At 42.2% G+C, this 18,975-nt stretch overlaps 3 protein-coding genes across 6 annotated transcripts; 1 reads left to right on the top strand and 2 right to left on the bottom strand.

Annotated features, from left to right (window-relative positions):
- Nucleotides 1-13: 13 nt before the first annotated feature.
- Nucleotides 14-5,138, bottom strand: ACXD (Adenylyl cyclase X D). Of its 4 annotated transcripts, XM_068286011.1 has the most exons (12): nucleotides 5,024-5,138; nucleotides 4,129-4,390; nucleotides 3,230-4,053; nucleotides 2,890-3,171; nucleotides 2,534-2,819; nucleotides 2,293-2,468; nucleotides 1,992-2,207; nucleotides 1,683-1,929; nucleotides 1,276-1,622; nucleotides 1,119-1,213; nucleotides 891-1,042; nucleotides 14-829 (listed from the first exon to the last, which is right to left on the bottom strand). In XM_068286011.1, exons 2-12 carry the CDS (start codon nucleotides 4,252-4,254, stop codon nucleotides 104-106), a joined length of 3,477 nt encoding a protein of 1,158 aa, XP_068142112.1. In that variant the 5' UTR covers nucleotides 4,255-4,390; nucleotides 5,024-5,138; the 3' UTR covers nucleotides 14-103. The 4 variants fall into 4 exon arrangements, with proteins under 4 accessions (XP_068142112.1, XP_068142113.1, XP_068142114.1 ...); XM_068286012.1 differs by lacking the exon at nucleotides 5,024-5,138 and having other exon boundaries at nucleotides 4,129-4,766; XM_068286013.1 differs by lacking the exons at nucleotides 2,890-3,171; nucleotides 3,230-4,053; nucleotides 4,129-4,390; nucleotides 5,024-5,138 and having other exon boundaries at nucleotides 2,293-2,474; nucleotides 2,534-2,633.
- A 490-nt stretch (nucleotides 5,139-5,628) lies between these two features.
- LOC137574155 (regulation of nuclear pre-mRNA domain-containing protein 1B) lies at nucleotides 5,629-8,053 on the top strand. The gene is given in 5 exon segments (XM_068286294.1): nucleotides 5,629-5,987; nucleotides 5,989-6,103; nucleotides 6,176-6,870; nucleotides 6,932-7,075; nucleotides 7,593-8,053. Coding segments are annotated over 5 exon segments (1,143 nt in total). The 5' UTR covers nucleotides 5,629-5,951; the 3' UTR covers nucleotides 7,746-8,053.
- Nucleotides 8,054-8,138: 85 nt separating this feature from the next.
- Nucleotides 8,139-13,945, bottom strand: Oseg2 (intraflagellar transport protein Oseg2). The gene is given in 6 exon segments (XM_068286295.1): nucleotides 8,139-9,008; nucleotides 9,010-11,694; nucleotides 11,825-12,868; nucleotides 12,937-13,223; nucleotides 13,345-13,690; nucleotides 13,750-13,945. Coding segments are annotated over 6 exon segments (5,265 nt in total). The 5' UTR covers nucleotides 13,789-13,945; the 3' UTR covers nucleotides 8,139-8,144.
- Nucleotides 13,946-18,975: the final 5,030 nt, after the last annotated feature.

Consider the following 18,975-nt stretch of genomic DNA (forward strand, 5'->3'; position numbering starts at 1 on the left):
ATAGTTGAACAACTTCCGGAGGAGTCTTCTTTATATTTATGTATATTTTTTTTAACAAAATATTTATCTATTTACATTTTGGCATTAAGTTCTAGATGTGTAACTAGCTGGCTTGGCTTTGGTGTGGCAGAAAATCTTTGTATTCCGAATCCGTGGCTAGAATATATGTGGGTATATTTCCGCGTCCTTTGACAAAAGTCATGCCGCGATAATTGCATTGTATATTAAATTCTCGCAATTTGAGGGCCGTCTTCTCGGTCACTTGTATCTTGCCAGGGACCCCCGTTGAGTCCATGCGTGATGCCATATTGACTGGATTGCCCCAGATATCATAATGGGGCTTTGATATACCAACAACTCCAGCCATGGCACGACCGTGTGAGATGCCAATCCGGAGCATGCCGTAGTCCGTACTCCCTTCATACTCGGATTGCATATTCTCAGCATTGAATCGTCGCATGGTGCGCATAAGTTCCAATGCAAATTTTGCCATCACATGGACCACCTCACCGTTGCTATTGTTATTACTGTTACATAGACTGCTGCGATGAGCACGTGGCAGTACATTGCCCTCATACTGACCGCGTTCCAGATCCAAATCCAAGGCAATGTTACTCCCATTGCCAACCGGAACACGCTGAACGCCCTCCGAATTTCTAGCCCTCCCCGTGTAATTACTCCGCCGTCCATTCGGCATAAGCGAGACATTACGGAATTTTATTTGAGGAGCATGCTCAGATCGGGAAACATCCAGACCACAGGCAGCCATGTAAGTCCAATTGGCTACCTTGATCTTCTCCACACGCATGCTGCAGGCGTATTTGGTCAACTGCCATAACAATTTGAACAAAATTCGATTAGACCTTCTTTATCGATGCGTAATTACCTACCACATCATCAAAATCACAGATTATCTCGTTCAATACCCTCAACCCAATTTTGTCTGTATCGAATCCCTTGATGGAGGCAAACATAACAGCCACATTATCATACTCCTCGTAGTAGAGTTCGTTTTGCAATTGATTGGACAAATAGTAATCAGCTGTTGAAGGTCGAAGTGGATGTATGTACATATGTAGTTAGATGTCACTTATCAAACACAAATTTGCTTAACTTACCCACATGAGAGGGCAATATGTTTGTCAGCAGAACTTTAATCGTATCATTCGTGATAAGGGCATCCTCTTGTTTGGTCAGCAATTGTCTCTTCCAACTGAAAAGAAAACAAAACTAGTTTTCGAAAAGAAATTACCAACATTTCATAAGCTCTCTTACTTGTAATCCACTTTGGCAATAAACTCTGTCTGACGTTCCATCAAATGAAATATGCCAAGGGTTATAAAGATGAGCAAAATGTGCGAGTATTCAGCATTGAAATTAACATTTGTCGATGGGCTGCTGGCGAATATATAATTGAATTCGAATACAACCAAAACGGCATATGACACGGTGATGATTGTAGAAAAGATTGCCTTGATGACAAAGGGTATACGGGTGAAAATCAGCGACATGCCAATTACCAGAGTCATGCAATTGGTGAGAATCCAAGGGTGGAAACAATAAACCCGATCCTCATAGGTCGAACTAAGCTGATATACATTATCATTGCCGCCGCAGTCTATCTGAAGGGGGAGGATAGTTTGAGAAGGTTCTCTAGAAATATTTTAAGTTGTTAAACTTACTACTTGCATGGCTGCTACGGCACAATAGGAGAATATAATCAGGAAATATATGGCTATCCTTAGAACGATATTACGTTGCATTACATCCGACATGTTGTAAATGAAATGACTGATCCGACTATGGGGCAGAGCTTGTTCCGCATCGGAGACATACATAATCCAGAGTTTCTTATACCACGAGACAATTAGCAGCATGGTAAGTAGAATGATTGTGGTGCCATCTATATACCAATAATGATATTTTGGACTGAAAGCCAAGCGTTTAGCCATTAATCGGTGACACACTAATTGATTTAGGGTTATACTTACTCCTTGCTGAGCAATTGAATGGACAAAAGGCCGATGTAGATAACCCAGGATAGAGCTATGCTATACTTTAACATTATATCAGGCTCTAGCACATACTGTTGTTCCCATTTTCGGTTTCGAAAGAGTAGACAACACGAGCTAATATTACGGCGAAAGCTCTCCTCTTCCATTTCATCTTGGGTTAATTTGGTGCTACGTCTCCACAATTTCGTTAGCCTGCACGGGGAAGGGAGATTGAGATGAGAATATCAATTGGTTTTGTTGTCAGTTCCTTTGGTTTCTTATGTTTTCATTGCATTACTGTATACGCCCGATGGGCATTTTGTCCAATTCCCGGCACATTTCCAGCTTGGCCTGGTTACGTACTTGATTGTATTGATGCAGCGTCGAGTTGTGCATGAAATTCGCTTTGTAGGCCTCGCTCAGTTTCTTGGCCTGTCGTTCGCGTTGCACCCGACGCGGATCATGCATGGGGGCCTACAACTTTCGGTTTTTGGTGTAAATTGTGCAACTCATCGATAAGTATGATTGGGTTTACTCACGCGCAGTGATTTGATCAGAAAGGTGCGTATGCCATGCTTCTGCAGTACGGGATCTTCGCGTGCCTTTTCGGTGCCATCCTCAAAGAAGTATTCACCGTCCAAGAGACGCAGAGTCTGCTGGCTAACATGGACACGACCTGTGGCTCCGGTGGCCTCCAAACGATTGGCAATATCCACATCCTTGGACCAAATATCAAATTGCCATTTCGCAGCACCAATTACACCAGATAGAACATCCCCTGAATGTACACCAATGCGCATATCGATATTGAGATGACGTTTCTCCCTAAAGAGCGGCAAAAAATACAAGATTGTCAATGGACTTATGCCTTATTGTTGGTTAATCAGGCTTATACCTCACATCCCGAATATCCTTGATCATTCGTAGGCCCAAATCCACACAGCATTTGGCATGATCGTCATTCTTACTTACCAATCCAGCTACACAATAATAACAATCGCCCAAAAATTTGATCCTCAGCACATTGTACTCCTCGCTGGCAATGTCGAAGCGTACGAATAGATCATGTAGGGCCTCCACTAGCTTTTTCACATCCAATGTGGTGGTCAAATGGGTATAGTTGACCACATCGGCATATAGTACAGTAACATCCTTATGGGGCTCGATAAACAGGGTACTGCAAAAAAGGGGAAAAATTATTTGTGAATTAAAGATCTTGGGTATGAGCAACTCACTCATGATCGGGTTGTCGCCAACGCTTCAATGTCTGACTATTATCACTACTCCGTAAGTCTATGTGGGATCGCTGTTGATGTTGTCGCTTGGATCGTTCGACACGATTCTTAACATCTTCTTGCAGGCGATCTGCTATCTGATTGGGTAAAATACTTAATAGGAGACTTCGCTCCTGGTCACGAGCATATCGCAGGAGTAGATTCTCTTCAACGTATTGACGACGATCTAGAAATGTTGTCCTTAACGCAATGTCACGCATCAGGCGAAAGAATATGCCCAACAGATTGACACAACTCAGATATATGGCTTCGTTGAGTATGCTATGCATTTGATTATCCTCCTTGGAGGTAATCACAAAGCTATAGTTGATTATGTAGCACAATGTGACAGCTGTTCCCAGGACAAATGGTTGCAATAAATATGGAACAGGCATAAACATATAGATGGCATACAGGGTATAGGCATCATAGATGGGATTTAATATATTGTTGCTGCTCGTCGCATGATACACATTGAGGCCAATATCCATTAGGACCATAACACTAACAGCTAGCCATGATGAGGCATAGACTATCCAATTGTATTTGCAGACTAGTTCGTTGCGAAAATTAACCGACAATATGAACCAAATGAGAACGCCAGACACCAAATAGACAGCCATATCCATATAGACTAAAGATCGCTCTGAGGATGTCAGCAAGAGTAGAGCGTGTAATATCGAAACAAAGAGTTGAATAAAAATGAATAGTGAGAGATAACCGACGCGTAGACGTCGCATATATAGGTCATAGGACTCTTCCAATTCCAGATTGCGGCATTTTCGCTAAAGAGATCAAGAGAAATGAAGATCAGGTCGGTTCGGATCGGTGAAGTGGAAAATCAAACTATACTAACTCACCACTAAATATGTCCATTCCCAGTTCTTTTCATGAAGCAGAGTCTGTGACTGTTCGATATTTGTTGGGGAGACACTAAACGGATTCTTACTCGTATATTCGATGGCCGAATCGAAATAGGAGTTCATGATTGCTTCTTTCAATTCGTTATGTATTGGTTTCGGTTTTCGATTTTCCAGACTTGAGCATTTTAGTATGCCTGTTTATTGTATTTTTGGCTTCTGAGCTGTGTATTTTTCTATTATCAGATTAAACAATTAACCACTAAAGAAAAAAAAGGCAAAGAAGACAAAAAAAAAAAAAAAGAAACAACAAAATCATATTAACACTACAACCGTTTGAGTCAGGCAATTTGACGGTTTATGGGCTTATCGGAGTCCCACAGAGAAAGAGAAAGAAAGAGAACTCAGTAAGAGGGGGGCGACACTTATGTACATACATACATACATTTATACTTAGAGTGACAGAGAGTAGGTGAGTGGGATCTGGTTGTGGGGTTGGGAAGCAGGAAGACTAACCACTGGGGCTTTTAGTGATTTTTATTTAATATTTGCCTATACATATCTGTCGACTATACTGCAGATACGGCAGCCAATTTAGCAATTTGTCTAATATGTTATTGATAGTGCTAATGGTTTGTAAATCGCACACATCACAATTATGGACAGCTTGGGTGTTTGATTACTTTATCTCTGCTATTGCAGACCACCGATGCACAATTGTTTATTGCCTTTCATGCCAGTTAGGTTAATGTCGAAACACTTGAAATGCAATTCGCACTTCACTTTCGTTCTGGTTGAATAAATACGATAATAATTAATAAAAAATTAACACCACTTAAGCTCGTTGCGACTGCTACAAGTCAATACAAAATAACGGACAGGTATCACAAATTACTCTTTGGCGGGGGCTGATAAGGCGGCGCAATGTTTACGGTCCTATACGTATATACTCAGGTATATATAGATATATATATATATTTCAACGACACGATCCAAAGCGTCTGAATTCCTACGACCAACTGAGGAAATGAGTTTAGCCAACAATTTGCTAGCGGCTAGAAGACTGAGTGTGAGTTGGCTTGTTATCAGGTGTAAAGTTTATGCGTGTGTGTGTGTGTGTGCTTGAATGTGAGTTCAATTTTTGCTGATTGATTGATGTTACTGATTGATCATTTATACGAAAATATATGGCTTAGGCATTACACTTGCATTTTCTATGGTATCGTTGTTTTTTTTTTTCCCCCAATACAAGGACAGTTTATTTAAAGTTCATCTAATGAATCCAAAGATAGCTGTTGGTTAAGTAAAACGACTAAAATACTTTTATTCTTATCCTGCATTAGTTTTCCGTTAACTAATTCAAATATGCGCGGGAATTGTAAAAAATAGAGTTGCCAGATTTCAAAAATTGAGAGTAATTTAGTATTTTTTTCCAACAAATTCTTTAGTATTTTTCTTTTGTGATTTTAATAGCAAGCGTTGCCGGCGCAATTGAAAAGTTAGATGTGCGTCTTGAAAGATAAAAATAATGTGACATATAAAATAAATTTTAAACGCACAGTAAAGTTCAAAAACTTTTCGCTTCTGTGTTACACAAGACAGTTCTCTTTTGAAAAAGTTTGTCAATATTGTAGTAATATTGTTTGGCGATTTTTATTCTGCTATTTGTGTTTAAATATATTTTTTTGCTGCCGTTGCCACTCAGCTGAGATGGACGATACGGTGCAAATTATCGCGAATTGATACGGCCAACAGGTGGCGCTACTACTACAGAGAAATAGTGTGGGTGTTTTTATTATATTGAGATTTCGTGGATCCCGGATATGTCCGCTTTCACGGAGAGTGCATTGCTCAAAAAGGCTTGGGGAGTTAAACAGCAGCCAACAGAGCATCCAAACATTGTCTCTGTGGTTGATTCACCATAGAAAGCATAGTGCATCCATTGTCCAGACCTGGCAACGCGAGCTCCAAAATGGTTTGTTCCTAATTCCAAGAAATTGATCAATTACTTCGATTGTAACCATATGCTATAATATTGGTTTTGTAGTTCCAGAACCCAAGAAGCTGACATTCATGTACCTAGCCAATGATGTGATCCAGAATAGTAAAAAGAAGGGCCCAGAATATGGCAAGGAGTACAGTCATGTTCTGCCCAAGGCATTTGCCCATATTGGTGAGGCATGCAGCTCGGACAAGCTGCTTGGCAGTCTAGGACGCATCCTCAACATATGGTTAGAGCGTGGAGTCTATGATTCCAAGACCATTGCCGACTACAGAGCGCGATTGCATCGTGAAGGCAGCAGCAGTAGTAATGGTGGTGGTAAATCTCATAACCAAAGTGAGGTCTCCGCCGCCGGAGGGGAGAATAGCAACAGCAGCAAAGGGGAAAAGTCTGAGAAACGGGAGAAGCGTAAGCATGAGGATCGCCATTCAAAATCAAAACGGTCACGGCAACATCATCATCATCATCAACACCATACTCATCAGAATAATAGCGCTCCCGCTGTTGTTGAGGAGCAGCCAAAGACGGAGTTGGAAAATGGCCACACCCCACCATATGTGCCATTGGGTGAACCTCCTGAGCCAGAGGAACTGATCAAAGCTCTAACAAGCATAGAGAACTCCTCCTCCAGCGATGCGGTGGTTAGGGAGCGTATTGCCAAATTGCCTCAGGAGATATCTGAAATCAATTGTATTAGCAAACTGGAGGATAAGGACAAAGCCAAGGCGTTGGCCAAGCAGGTCTTGACAAAGCAAATATTCTTCATTGAAATCTTTTCATAAACGAATTTGTAAATTTCAGGTGAATGAGGCAGTTGAATTGCTCAATAACTACAATGCTCGTCTAGCTGCTGAAATGGAGGAGCGTACCAAACTGGCCGCCATGTTACGTGACTTTCAGGCTGAACAAAAGGAGCTGCTTACCCAGGCCGAGCAGAGATTAGATGTATGTTATCCTTATCCATCCTATAAATATGTCTATCTGATGATTAGTTAGCTTAATATAAGATTTCATTTCTATTTTCTGTAACCCTGCAGAGTGCAATTCCTTATCAAAGTCATATTATATGTCTATATATGTATATATATTCTAAAATTTTCCGTTCTGTCTGTCTTGCAAAGATTGTAATTCAATTACTGCAAGGTTACTTCAACTTCACTCATCGATATTTTGCAATAAAATCGAAGCACCTCTTTCAGTTAGACATTTTGTTCGAATATGTAAATGTCTGAATTCTTAATGAGTAATTTGAACTCGTATAGTGAATTAATTGTGTTACATTTCGAGTACAGGTTATTCGAGTTTCTTCATTAATTGTGTTCACTAAATGTTAATTAACAACAATTCATTCATAAATTTCACTCATTTACCTGTTGTTTTTTGTTTGTTTGTAAATACATTAAATGTTTAAATAGTTTATTATATTGCAAATGATTGACATGTCTTTTCGACTGCTTTACAGGAACATAAAAAAAAATTGGCCAAGATGCTGGGTCTACAGAAGGAGATACACGATCACTTATCCAATTTACCCGATCTTACTCAATTGCCAGATGTAACTGGTGGCCTGGCTCCTTTGCCCTCAGCAGGTGATCTCTTCAATGCCCTTCACTGATTAGGTGGTTCTCCCCCTCCCCCAGCAAGATCGAACAGAAAAAATGAATTCATAATCAATTTTTCAAAGCAGACAGTTTATCAGGAACAATTTAAGTCAAATCCCAGAATAAACAGAACAACATCTTACTACAACAACAGGATCAAGAAATTAATCATAAAACAAAAGCAAAGAAAAAACAAAGCAAAAAAAAAAATCAAGAAAAAAAAGAATTGCGAATGCTAATTATATATATATATTATTATGTATTGTCCTACACGTGACCCACTTAGCACCCTAGACGAGACAAGAAAAAAACCCCAAAACAATTATTGTAATCCACATTTATTATTGACGGTTCAATTATAGCATATACACAACAAAGATAAAAACCGTTTTCAACTCTTCCTCCGTTTTCTTTCAGTGCATTACATAATTGGCAGATCCTTGCCATTTCTCGGTGAAGTGTATGATGTCGGCTATGCCACTGGCTGGCGACATCTTCATGGCCACAGAGAATTTGCTCCATACATCCCGATTCACTTGCTGATTACTATTTGATGATTGAAAGGTAACCGGTTGACGTCCGCGAACAGGATAACCACTTAGCAGGCAAGCCTGATCATTTGGACCCAAACTGGATTCATATAAGCCGCGATCATCGGTAGGTAACTGTTGATCCACCTGCTGATCCATGCTAACGGCCAATACCCATTCGCGGACCTCTTCATGCAGATTGGGCTCGTTTTTCAGATGTATATCCTCGGGCAGGGGTACAGAGCTAGGGAAATCTGTGCTAGCCAAATCGGTGTGATCAACCAGATTGCCCGAACCCTCCTCGATGGCCTCGCACACATCGAGATAGTGATTAAGCATAACAAATGCTTCAGCCTCACGGCCCGCCTGCCGCAGATCCATCCCAGCCTCAAAGAAACCCTTGTCCACAGGCAGTATATCCGTATGCCGTAGCAAAGCCAACGAGAGACGCAATGCCACTGGCTGCAGAGACGGCACTTCTCTGCAGGCCGATCTGACAGCATAATAGTGGGCAATCAGTAGAAACTGTTGCACGCTGACGCTGAATGCACTTTGACCCGTTTCACTAGAGGAACTGGAGAGCGCCTGCATCAGACGATGGAGAAAATCCCGCAGTTGCCTCCAGAGTAAACCATTCTCTGTTTGCTCTTCCCTTAAGGCCAGGCAGTCCAGAGCGATCCTCGTGTAGATATTGAAGTGGGCCTCAATGGGCGGAGCTCCATACGTCAGATATAGTCCCAGGGCGGGGGGCACAATTACCCTCACGAATGAGTTGAGCCGCATAGACGGCTACATACTTCTGCAAAACGGATGGATTCAGTTGTTTTGCCTTCTCCAGGCACCGTTGCCATTGACCCTGCTCGGCCAGTAGATCCAAGGCGGAGATAATGTCAATATCGGCAAGCTGTTCGACATTTCCTTCATGCTTGAGACAGGATTTCTGCTGTTGCTCCACATAGGCCAGTAGCTGGAGATCTGCATCTATTTCCTTGGCCAGTCGACGAGCCTTGCTCCACTGTTCCGTCTTAATGAACACGTCCACCGCCTGCTTAGGCATATCAGCGGCCAAATAAAGCTGAGCAGCTGGTCCAATCTGTTTAATGGCCATGAGACGTGGTCCCAAAGCCTGGGCCAGTTCCTGTGCATCTTGACCTTCCAGAAACTGATTACAAATTTCGGCAGCTCGCAACAGAGCGCGCTCCAAAGTCGCCGCATCTTCGGCATTAGATGAATCAATTTGCATAAGGCATTCGGCGGCCTTGCGAAACTGTTCCCGCTTGGCGAATTCAGCTGCTCGCTGCAGATAGCCACGGGAATCGGTGGCAGACTCTTCGCTCTGATTCTGACCACGCTGTTGCTGGGCCTGCAGTCGTTTTAAATCATTGAGAGCTGAGGGATAGTGCTCTTCGGCCACGCGTAAGGCATCATCGTACAGGGATTCCTGCTTATAATGATCAATAATGAGATCAGGACGCTGGGCCCGTAGGAGTAAGGCCTCGTAATCCTTATAGTTACGTGTCTCCAGAGCTGATGAGGCCTGACCAATGAGAACTTCGTTGACAGCTTCGGGCAGATGCAGTTCCGCTACATTGAGAGCTGCATTCCAGTCTCCAGCATGCTGATACATTAGAATGGCTTCTTTGGGCTTGTGTGCCTTGAGGAATTCAGCCTCTGCTTCTTCGAACTTGCCTTCATCCTCCAAAGACATGGCTATTTTCAAATGTACTTCATCAGTGGGCTTGCCGGCAAAACGGCACAGTTCCATGGCAAACTCAAATTGCCCCGAATCGCAGGCAAAATCCACGGCAGTGTCCAGCAGACCCAGTTTGCTTAACAGACGGACAGCACTCTCCAGGGGCATGGATTTGGCCCACATGTAGGCCACTTGCTGACTGGCACCTTCAGTACCCTTTTGCTTGGCTACACGATAGCCATCCTCCCAGCGTGCCGAGGAGCAGTACATATGCACAGCGGACTTCCAGTCGCCCGATGCAATGAAATGTAGTTCCGCGTTCTTGAGCTTGCCCCGGGACTCTAGTTGCCGAGCCAAATGGAGATGGGTACTATCCAGAAGATCCTTGTGATAGCGCTCTACCAAACGGATCATCGAATCGTAAAGCTCCCTCCGTTTGTACATAGCGATAGCCAAATCCGGCTCATTAACAGCTATTAGTACTTTTTCGGCATCCCGATACTTGCCCTGTTCCTCGAGATTACTGGCCAATTGAATGAATAGCTCGCGAAGCTGCTCTGCTTTTAGATACTTCTCACCGATGACATATGCTCGCTCCCATTTGCCATGACGATTTAGCAGTTCAATGGCATCCTTATAGAGATTGGCTCGAACTAATAAATCCTCTGCCCCGTCTAGATCACCTGCAAATGCCAAATGCTTAGACAGATCCAGGGCATAGCGTTGAATTAGCTCCGGTTCATCCAGAACTTTGGCTATTTGTACTGCTTTGCGCCATTGTTTGGCGCCGACAGCTGCTTCGAGAGCCTTTTGGGTTGCTCCAGCCTCAATATAGTGATTAATGGAGGCATCTAATTGCTTGCGTCCTACCAACCAATCCCCCCATTGCTCTTCCAAGGCTGTCACCTCTTGGGGAGCCACCACACGTGCCAATTCCAGGGCCCTGGCATAGGCTCCACCCTTGCGATAAAGGGCCAAGGCTGCTTCAGGCCGGGACAAACGATGGGCTATATCGCCGGCCAGTTCGTAGAGTTCACTGTGGACCAATCCTTCGGTTACCTGCAGCATTAGCTGTTCATCCTGCAACAATTGCGGCGTCTTGAGAGCCAGGCGAGCCGCTCTCGCCGGCTTATTTGCTTTCAAGTACAAGGCCATTGCCTGTTGCAGTTCACCTTGATCCTCCAAGACCTGCCCGGCCTTCTCTTGTTGTTCGCTATTCAAAAGAAAATCCATATGCTGCTCCTTCAGTTCCGTCAATCGTGCATATCCCCGCCGTTCTGCCAGAGCAACTGCCTCATCCCACATGCGTAGCTGTTGGTACATTTTGAGGGCTGCCTCAATGTCCCCCTGCTCCAAATATATTCTCTCCGCCGTTCGCAAATCAGAGTTGAGCAGCGCTAACTTGGCGCGCACCTCGGGACAATGGATGCCTGGTGTGCCAGTCGACTCTTCAAATTCATCTGCCTGCTGGATCATTTCAGCCAAATAATATGCTTTGGATACATTACCTAAGGCGGCATAGCAACGCTGAGCCACCCGCAGATTGCCATCTTCTAGAGAAATAATGGCCAGATTATGCCACATGGCCTTGGCTGCTGGCTTATCACCCAAAGTCTCCAAAAAGTGAACGGCGCGTCCGAAGTCACTATCATTAACGGCCGTCCCGAATTCCACAAGGCCTTCGTCCAGTTGATAGCTATGCTCACTGGGACCATCTTGAGTGCGGACCATAGTGCGACCCTGCAAAGCGAGACGCATGTTGGAAGCGGAATGAACTTTAATTATACCTAATAGTGGTAAGTTGTACAAGAGCCTAGAACTCCTCCTTTCTTTCGTAAATTAAGATGCTTTGACAATATTTTGGACTTACATTTTCTCGAAGCACTTCAATAGCCTCTCCTCGCATATTTTGCATGGTCACATGCTCGGGCAGATCAATGTTATACCATATGGCCAAATTGTTATTACTCTGGGCCACCACCACATCGCTCTGTGGAACCCATTGGACAAATGAGATATTGCTTAGAAGGGTTTGCTTTTTGCCCGTGTAGTTGTCGACTAATATTAAGCGAAGTTTCTTATCTCGAAAGAGCAATTTGTGGGCCGTCTCGCTGAGTTCCAGCCAATCGATCTTTGTCTCGTGATTGATTTGTCCACTGGTCAAACGGGTGACCAAATCGACCACACAAATTGTCTTGGCATCTAGCAGAAAGGCCAATTTTTTGTTACCCCGTCCGTTGCCGCGCTCATTGAGGCGAACTGAGATGACATGTGGATTAACGAACTCTGTGCGCACAGAGCCCAAAATAGAATTATCTCCATATTCCACGAGGCTTAATTCGCCCACATTGAAGACTAGACACACGTTGGGATTCTCGAAATAGAATCGTTCGTGATGTCCAGATGCAGTCCAAGGGACTTCGCTTGAAAGATTACGCGTTAGATCGCACAGAATGAGGGACTCTTCGGTGCGGGCCACCAAATAGTTATCCTTGCCCATTATCCGTACGTCATCTATCTCTAGACCCAATTGCGATTCAATGGTTAGCTGTTGTTGTGGTTCGGCCAATGATCGTACTAGCAGCTGACTGGGCGCCACAAAGATCAGCTCGAATTTATCCTGCCAAATGGTACGCTTTAGGACTGACTCATACAAAAGAACTGCACCACTGACCGAGCCGAGAGCGAGACGAGCCCCGTCGCGTCGCCAAATCAAGGCACTTAGCGTATAGAGACAAGGGATCTCTTTGCTGGCACTCTCACTCCAGGCTCCCTGACGTGGACTCCAGGCATAGATGCGTATACGATCATAGCTACCAAAAGCCACGGCCTGTCCATTGGGACTACATGCAGCCACGGTGAACTCACGTTCGCCTTCCGAACGGGAGTAATCGAAACACCGCAATTGTCGTCCCTAAGAAAAAAAGAGTGATCTTTTATTTTACTAAACACCTTAGTGTTTCTAGTTATTCATTTAGTCACCATAGTATCATAGAAGACAATGCGTTGATCACATCCTCCTGCACAGAAGCCACCTTGTGGCCAGGCCAAAGCAAATGGTGGCACTGGATGTTGAACAATGCGACCCAAAGGTTCACTAGCGTCATCCGTCATGAAATAACGTATGATTGTGCCATCATTGTGGCCACTTAGGAAACCATTGCCCTTCGTATTCGATGCCAAGGATATGCAGATGCTATCGCCTCCGTACAAGCTCTGCGATTTGTTGCTTTTGCTATGCAACGCACGAATTTTTCCATCCTCAAGACCTTAACGGGAAAACCATACGAAACTTGTGTAGGACTAACCGAAATAATACTTCGATGCATTTTTATGTGTATTATAGTCTGTCTCTGTAGTCTCTTGAACAACCGATATAAACTTGCTTACCTGCTATAATTGCTCCTGAAGACAGCCAAATTAGGGCTGTCACTGCTGTGGCCTGAGGAAACTTATTGCAGATGACCTTCTTGTCATTCCATGACTCACCCAGCTTATAGACATAGACAATACTGTCACTTTGTCCCACAGCCAGTTTGGTTGAGTCCGGACTAAAGGCCAGGCCACGTATCACATATGAGTGTTTTCCATTAGCCGGATTCGCTGGCTTGGTGCTAAATTTGTCGCGTCGTTCGCCTGCGTCATCATAGAGCAATATATGTCGATCGGCTGTGGCAATGGCCAATTTCTGTTGATTCGGTGACCAGGCTAAGCCAGCTATGCGTTGTATTTGCTCCTGTTATAAGAACGATGAGATAAATACCTAATCCTTTCGATGACTCTCGCTTCTCTTACCTGGCCCTCTAGCAGAGTTCGTAAATATTTCAATTGCATTTTTCCTGGGAAATTTTAAATAAAATTTAACTGGGATCCTATTCTGTTATTTTTCTTTCTTTTTTGCTTGAAACAAATGCGCTAGCCACAAGCCTTTCCGTTTGTTGTGTTCAAATGTCAGTTGTCGTGGCAACTGGCAGTACAAACGCAAAACCCCCTGGCAACCCCCCAAAAGCCACAACACCCACCCTCCCCTTGATTGTTGTCTATTTTCTTGCTACTTCCGTTTTGCGCTCGCCATTCTAAATAAATGCCTTTTGTTTTGAAACGCAGCAGGTGCCGGGCATGCCACAGGATGTAGCTGCCTCTATAGGCGTTTTAGATACATATGTATGTATATATATACATATATATAAATACATATATAGGAAAGGTTCGGGTGGTGCGGGGTTTGCGGCTGCTTTAGGATACGATGTCGATGTCGACATTGACAACGACTACCACGAAGGCAACGACGACGAGGACAAAGCTGTTGCTTGGTCTGCTAGGTCGCCAGCCTGGCTCTGCGTTGGCCTAGTCCTGCTTGGCCGTTAAACGCATGAGCCTGAGTATGCTTCAATTAAGAGAAAGTTACTGGGAGAGCAAGTTAAACTAAGAGTACATCAGGGCATCGAAAATAGGTATAAATTTCAGCTCTAGCGTCGAATTTTAATGGTTTATGTCAAGGATTGCCTCGAACACATACGTTTGTTATACGTATAAGTTGATATAAGTTCATAGCCTCCCTCTGTCGACAATTTTGTAGTAGAATTAGCTTAATACTTTGGAAGGAATTCCACCCCTAGCGGCTAAAAATGTCCTTTTTCTTTCAATTAGTTACCAACCCTTATAAGTATAACAGCCTATACTTATGTACGTATAACTTTCCCCTCTATCAATTATTCCCACTGATATAACAAGTTTGTGTCAGTTCGGTTCAGAAAAAGAGGATAGCCGCACGACCAACTGAAAATGTGCCACAAGGATAATAGTAAACGCCTTTTTAAAATATTTTTTTAGCCAGGTTTTGCACCTTGACAGGATAGGAAAAAGTAACGTTTACATTTAGGGTGTAATTCAAATTTGAAGATGTTGATAAGTCAAAGGGTTTTTCGATGCACTCATTCCACCAGAGAAATATCGATTCGTTATCCTTGGGAAACAGAACTATCCATCTGTATGCAAAGATTTTTTTGCTTCACATTTGAGCAAATATAATAATGACAAATACTGAATATATAGGACAGGATCTTTTAGGATGTTCTTAAATATTTTGGTAGACGCATTAATAAAAAATTGATCATCTCGAAAAGGTCGTGTTTCTGAGTGTAATATCACAAAATATCTCCGCTTCTTGCATTACTTACAACTTTGGTCCTGATCATTCACAGGATCCTTTTTAGACTGAAAAATTCTTTTATCTCAAAGAGACAGTCAGTCAAAAAAAAAAAAAAAAATAAATAAACTGCGGATCGATAGTATTGATCGAAAAGGGCCAAAAAAGTTATGTCCTGGCTAAATCCCTCAATGCCTTGTAAAGATATGGCCTGAAAAACAGTTTCTTGTCTTTAATTCTATAAGCCAAAAAAAACGTTGGTGTTATCCAAGGATGCTGAGCCTGCAATTTTTTGAGCCCTTTTTTTCTCCGTCTTCTTCTTCTTCCTCGATAATAGAAGAAGTGGTTTGACTCCTGATCTTTGAAAGCATTACAAATCAAAATAATAAAATTGTCAATTTCAACTACCTTGAAGTCCTTTTTAAATGCTATGCACTGCTTGAGTTAAGCAGTCTTTACCCCTTAAAATACTGATATGAAACTTTTCGGAGTAAATAGTTGAGCTTTACCACAGTTTACCCCAGCTCGCTCTCAGCAAAGCTCTCAATGCTCTCTCGTACTCTCTCGTTCGCTCTCGTGCAACGTGCTTCGGCAATTCGTTAATTTCAGTGGCCTTCGTGGATGAGACGCGACTCGAACATCATGCTAGTGTGTCCCCAACATAGTTCGCCTTGGCCAAGTCAGTGGCATTATCCTGCCAAAAGTCCTGCTCGATGATAATGATTCTGCTGTAGCTGCTGTAACTGTGACTAGGACACTGGGGCTGGCTAATGGATGTGGCAACGCATTGTGGCAGGTCAAAGCGCGCATTTCTGTCTAGGCATGGATTGTAGTCTGGGGCCGGGTCCTTTGTTCTGGCATCCCTTTAATGAGTTTCATTAATTAAAGCTACTTTGTTGGCATTTCTTCATGTCATGTGTTGTGATGTGTGTGTGTTGTCGGTGCTTGTGTGTGTTTTGGTGTGTATGTATGGCTGCGTATGATTGTGCATGTGTAAACACATGCAACATGAATTTTGTCCTTGACTTTTAATGGGTTTATGACAAAAACGACAATAACAAAAAAAAAAGGAAAGCAAAAAAAACAACAAAACCTATACTCCAAGCCAGCACTCACCCGATCCTTTGGCTAATGTGCAGGGCGTCTTCATGCGTGGGTAAAAAGAGTTGTTAAAGCGGACGTCTCCCGGAAGCTCTTGTGGGTGCCATTTTGGTTCATGTACCATGCGTCGCATGCCATTTTTATCTCAGTTCCTTTTTTTTTTTGCCACTGTTTGTATGTGTATGTGTGTGCGCGTGTGTGTGTGGTGCCTTCAACTTGGGTCTGGCATGGACAAGTCTCTTTATTTGATTCCCATCCCGCCCCCTTTTCACTATCTGTACGAGAGCCTTCTTTGCCTTTGCTCTAGCGGTTTTTGTAGGTATAAGTTGTTATATACATACATTTTTGTGCCCGCCTTGCTGCACTTCCCCATTTCCGTTTTGGCATTTCAGTTTATATATTGTTTTACTTTTCGGCAACAGCCAACTCAATTTGTCATCTTATTATTTATGGCATTTGTTTAGCCTCTTCCTTTCGCTCTCTATTTTGTTAGCTCAAGATGCTTTCAATTAGTCTCTCACAGTCAAATGAAGGAGCAATTGCTTGAAGGGTGTTGAGAAAGTGCCACTCAATAAAGATTAATTTGATTATGTCTGTTCTTAGCTTTAATTTCGACTGATAACCCCATAATATAAGCAGTGAAAAGAAAGAAAACAAAGTGTCACAAGAAAACCAAAGTTCCACCACGTCAACTTAGAAAGATTAACATTTCCAAATTTTCTCGCATTTCGCATTTTTGGTAAATTTTAGGCCAATTTGAAAAAGTTTCATCCACATTTCTGTAAATTTGACATTTGTAAATAATTGTTTAGAAAATAATAGAAAAATTTTAGATATACTTAAACTAAATAAGAAGTGCTTATTATAAATGTTAATTCTTTAAAACTTCCTGCAAATCGATTTCTCTTTATATTACTTAAACGAACAACAAACAAATTTTTCTTAAAACACTGCAAGACGGGATCATACTAACTGTTTTGTTTAAATTTTAATAACAATATAGAGAATTTGCAGCATTAAAAGCTTTGTGTTTTCCGGTGTTTTGAAAACAAAAACTCAACTGTCAACACTTCACAAAGAACAAAAAAATAAACGGGAAAAAATCCGAAGCAAAACAAAACAAAACAATGAAATGATAATTTATTCATCCTGAGTGGTGTGTCGGCAGCTGAGTGCAGAATGAAGGCTTTACCATCTTTTTATCTAGTGAAAAGCAATTCATTTTCGCTTCAACCGTAAACTACTTAAGCAAACTGCCAACCACAGAGTCAGAGCCATGGCCAGATCTCACAGTTTTCTCTTCCTTTCCGCTTGCTGTCGGCCAGTCAGTCGACCAAAAATGCGCTAATTCAGCTTTAAAGGCAACAATCTGGTTAAAAACTCTTCTAGCCGCAACTCAAATCTGGGTATTAGTGTATACCGCATCCCCATCCGTATCCCATTCCCATTCCTCACTTCCAACCAACATTTATTCGCTTCTGCCTGCAGTGCAAGGCGAAAACCAAAACTTTTCCTTTAACTTTCCTTCACTCAAACTCCAACCCCACAGCCACCCACCCACAACAAACCCATGACACACACACACACACACATACTGAGAGCGTAAGTAGAAAACTGCAACAAAACTCTATGAGGGGGACAAAAAAATGAAGTAAAAAGTCATGGAAGAAATCAGGCCCGGAATACCATAGCAATAAAGACGACATCAGTCACATTTTAAGCTCTTTTAAATTAAAAATAGGCTTATGGTGAAATTTTTTTTTAGTTTGTATTAGTTAAGAGTAGACATAATCTCCTAGAGAACAGAAGTTAAAACCCAGTGGTCAGCTATTATCAAGAATTGAATTGATCATTAGCGAATAGACTAGTTAACATCAATATCTATACATTTATGGAAAGAAAGAAAGAGTAAAAAATTAAATTACCAAAACGACCTTTACTCACGACGCATAAGTTTTGTGTGCACATTTCAAACGTAATGACAATTTTTTGTTTGAAATTGAGTGGGTAAGCTAAAGGGATACCTAATGGACAAATGAGATTCCTCCACCTTGGACACGCACATACCTCATAAATTGTTGCATACGGGCCTGCAGCAAAAGTAAGAGCAAAGAACAAAAAACGAAAAGAAATGAAAAGAAAAAAAAAAAACAGCTGCTGCTGAAGGGAAATGAGAGGCTGGCAGACGAGGCGGAAAGTGCCAGTATATGAGTGCAATGCATAATGAATAACATTTTCAAATTAGTTTCCGGTCAGTAGAGATTTGAATGCAAACTTGTCAAGCGCATAAGAGCAACAACCAACAAAATATAAGCATATACATATATACATACATATATATATATTATATATATGCATACGTAATAGACGAGGTCCAAGCCCAAGTTCATAGCAAGTTAGGTGAAAGCAAGAAGTCTTCAACATAAACAACAACATAAAGTTGGCCAATTTTGGTGGCCACTCCATTACCCCATTTGATTTCAACATTAAGTTTAGCAATGATTGCCTAATTTCATTTGTATTTATTTTTATGCTTCTTGTTTCTTTGATTGAAAATAAAGTTAAAGAGTTCCGTCACCCATGGCCCCACCGCCAACAACCCAACACGCTCCTTTAAGCATTCCACTAATTGGCAAAGTTTTTGCTTTACCTCGCCAATACAAAACGAAATGAAAACTTTTCACTTTTGGAATATTTGCCACAACAATTTTCAGCTTGTCTCTGGTATTGTTTCTTCAAATATAACCAGACACATTTCCAAACAGATAAAA

Source organism: Drosophila tropicalis, unplaced genomic scaffold, assembly GCF_018151085.1.
Source record: "Drosophila tropicalis isolate 14030-0801.00 unplaced genomic scaffold, ASM1815108v1 contig_443, whole genome shotgun sequence".
In the NCBI taxonomy this organism is placed as follows: Eukaryota; Metazoa; Arthropoda; class Insecta; order Diptera; family Drosophilidae; genus Drosophila; species Drosophila tropicalis.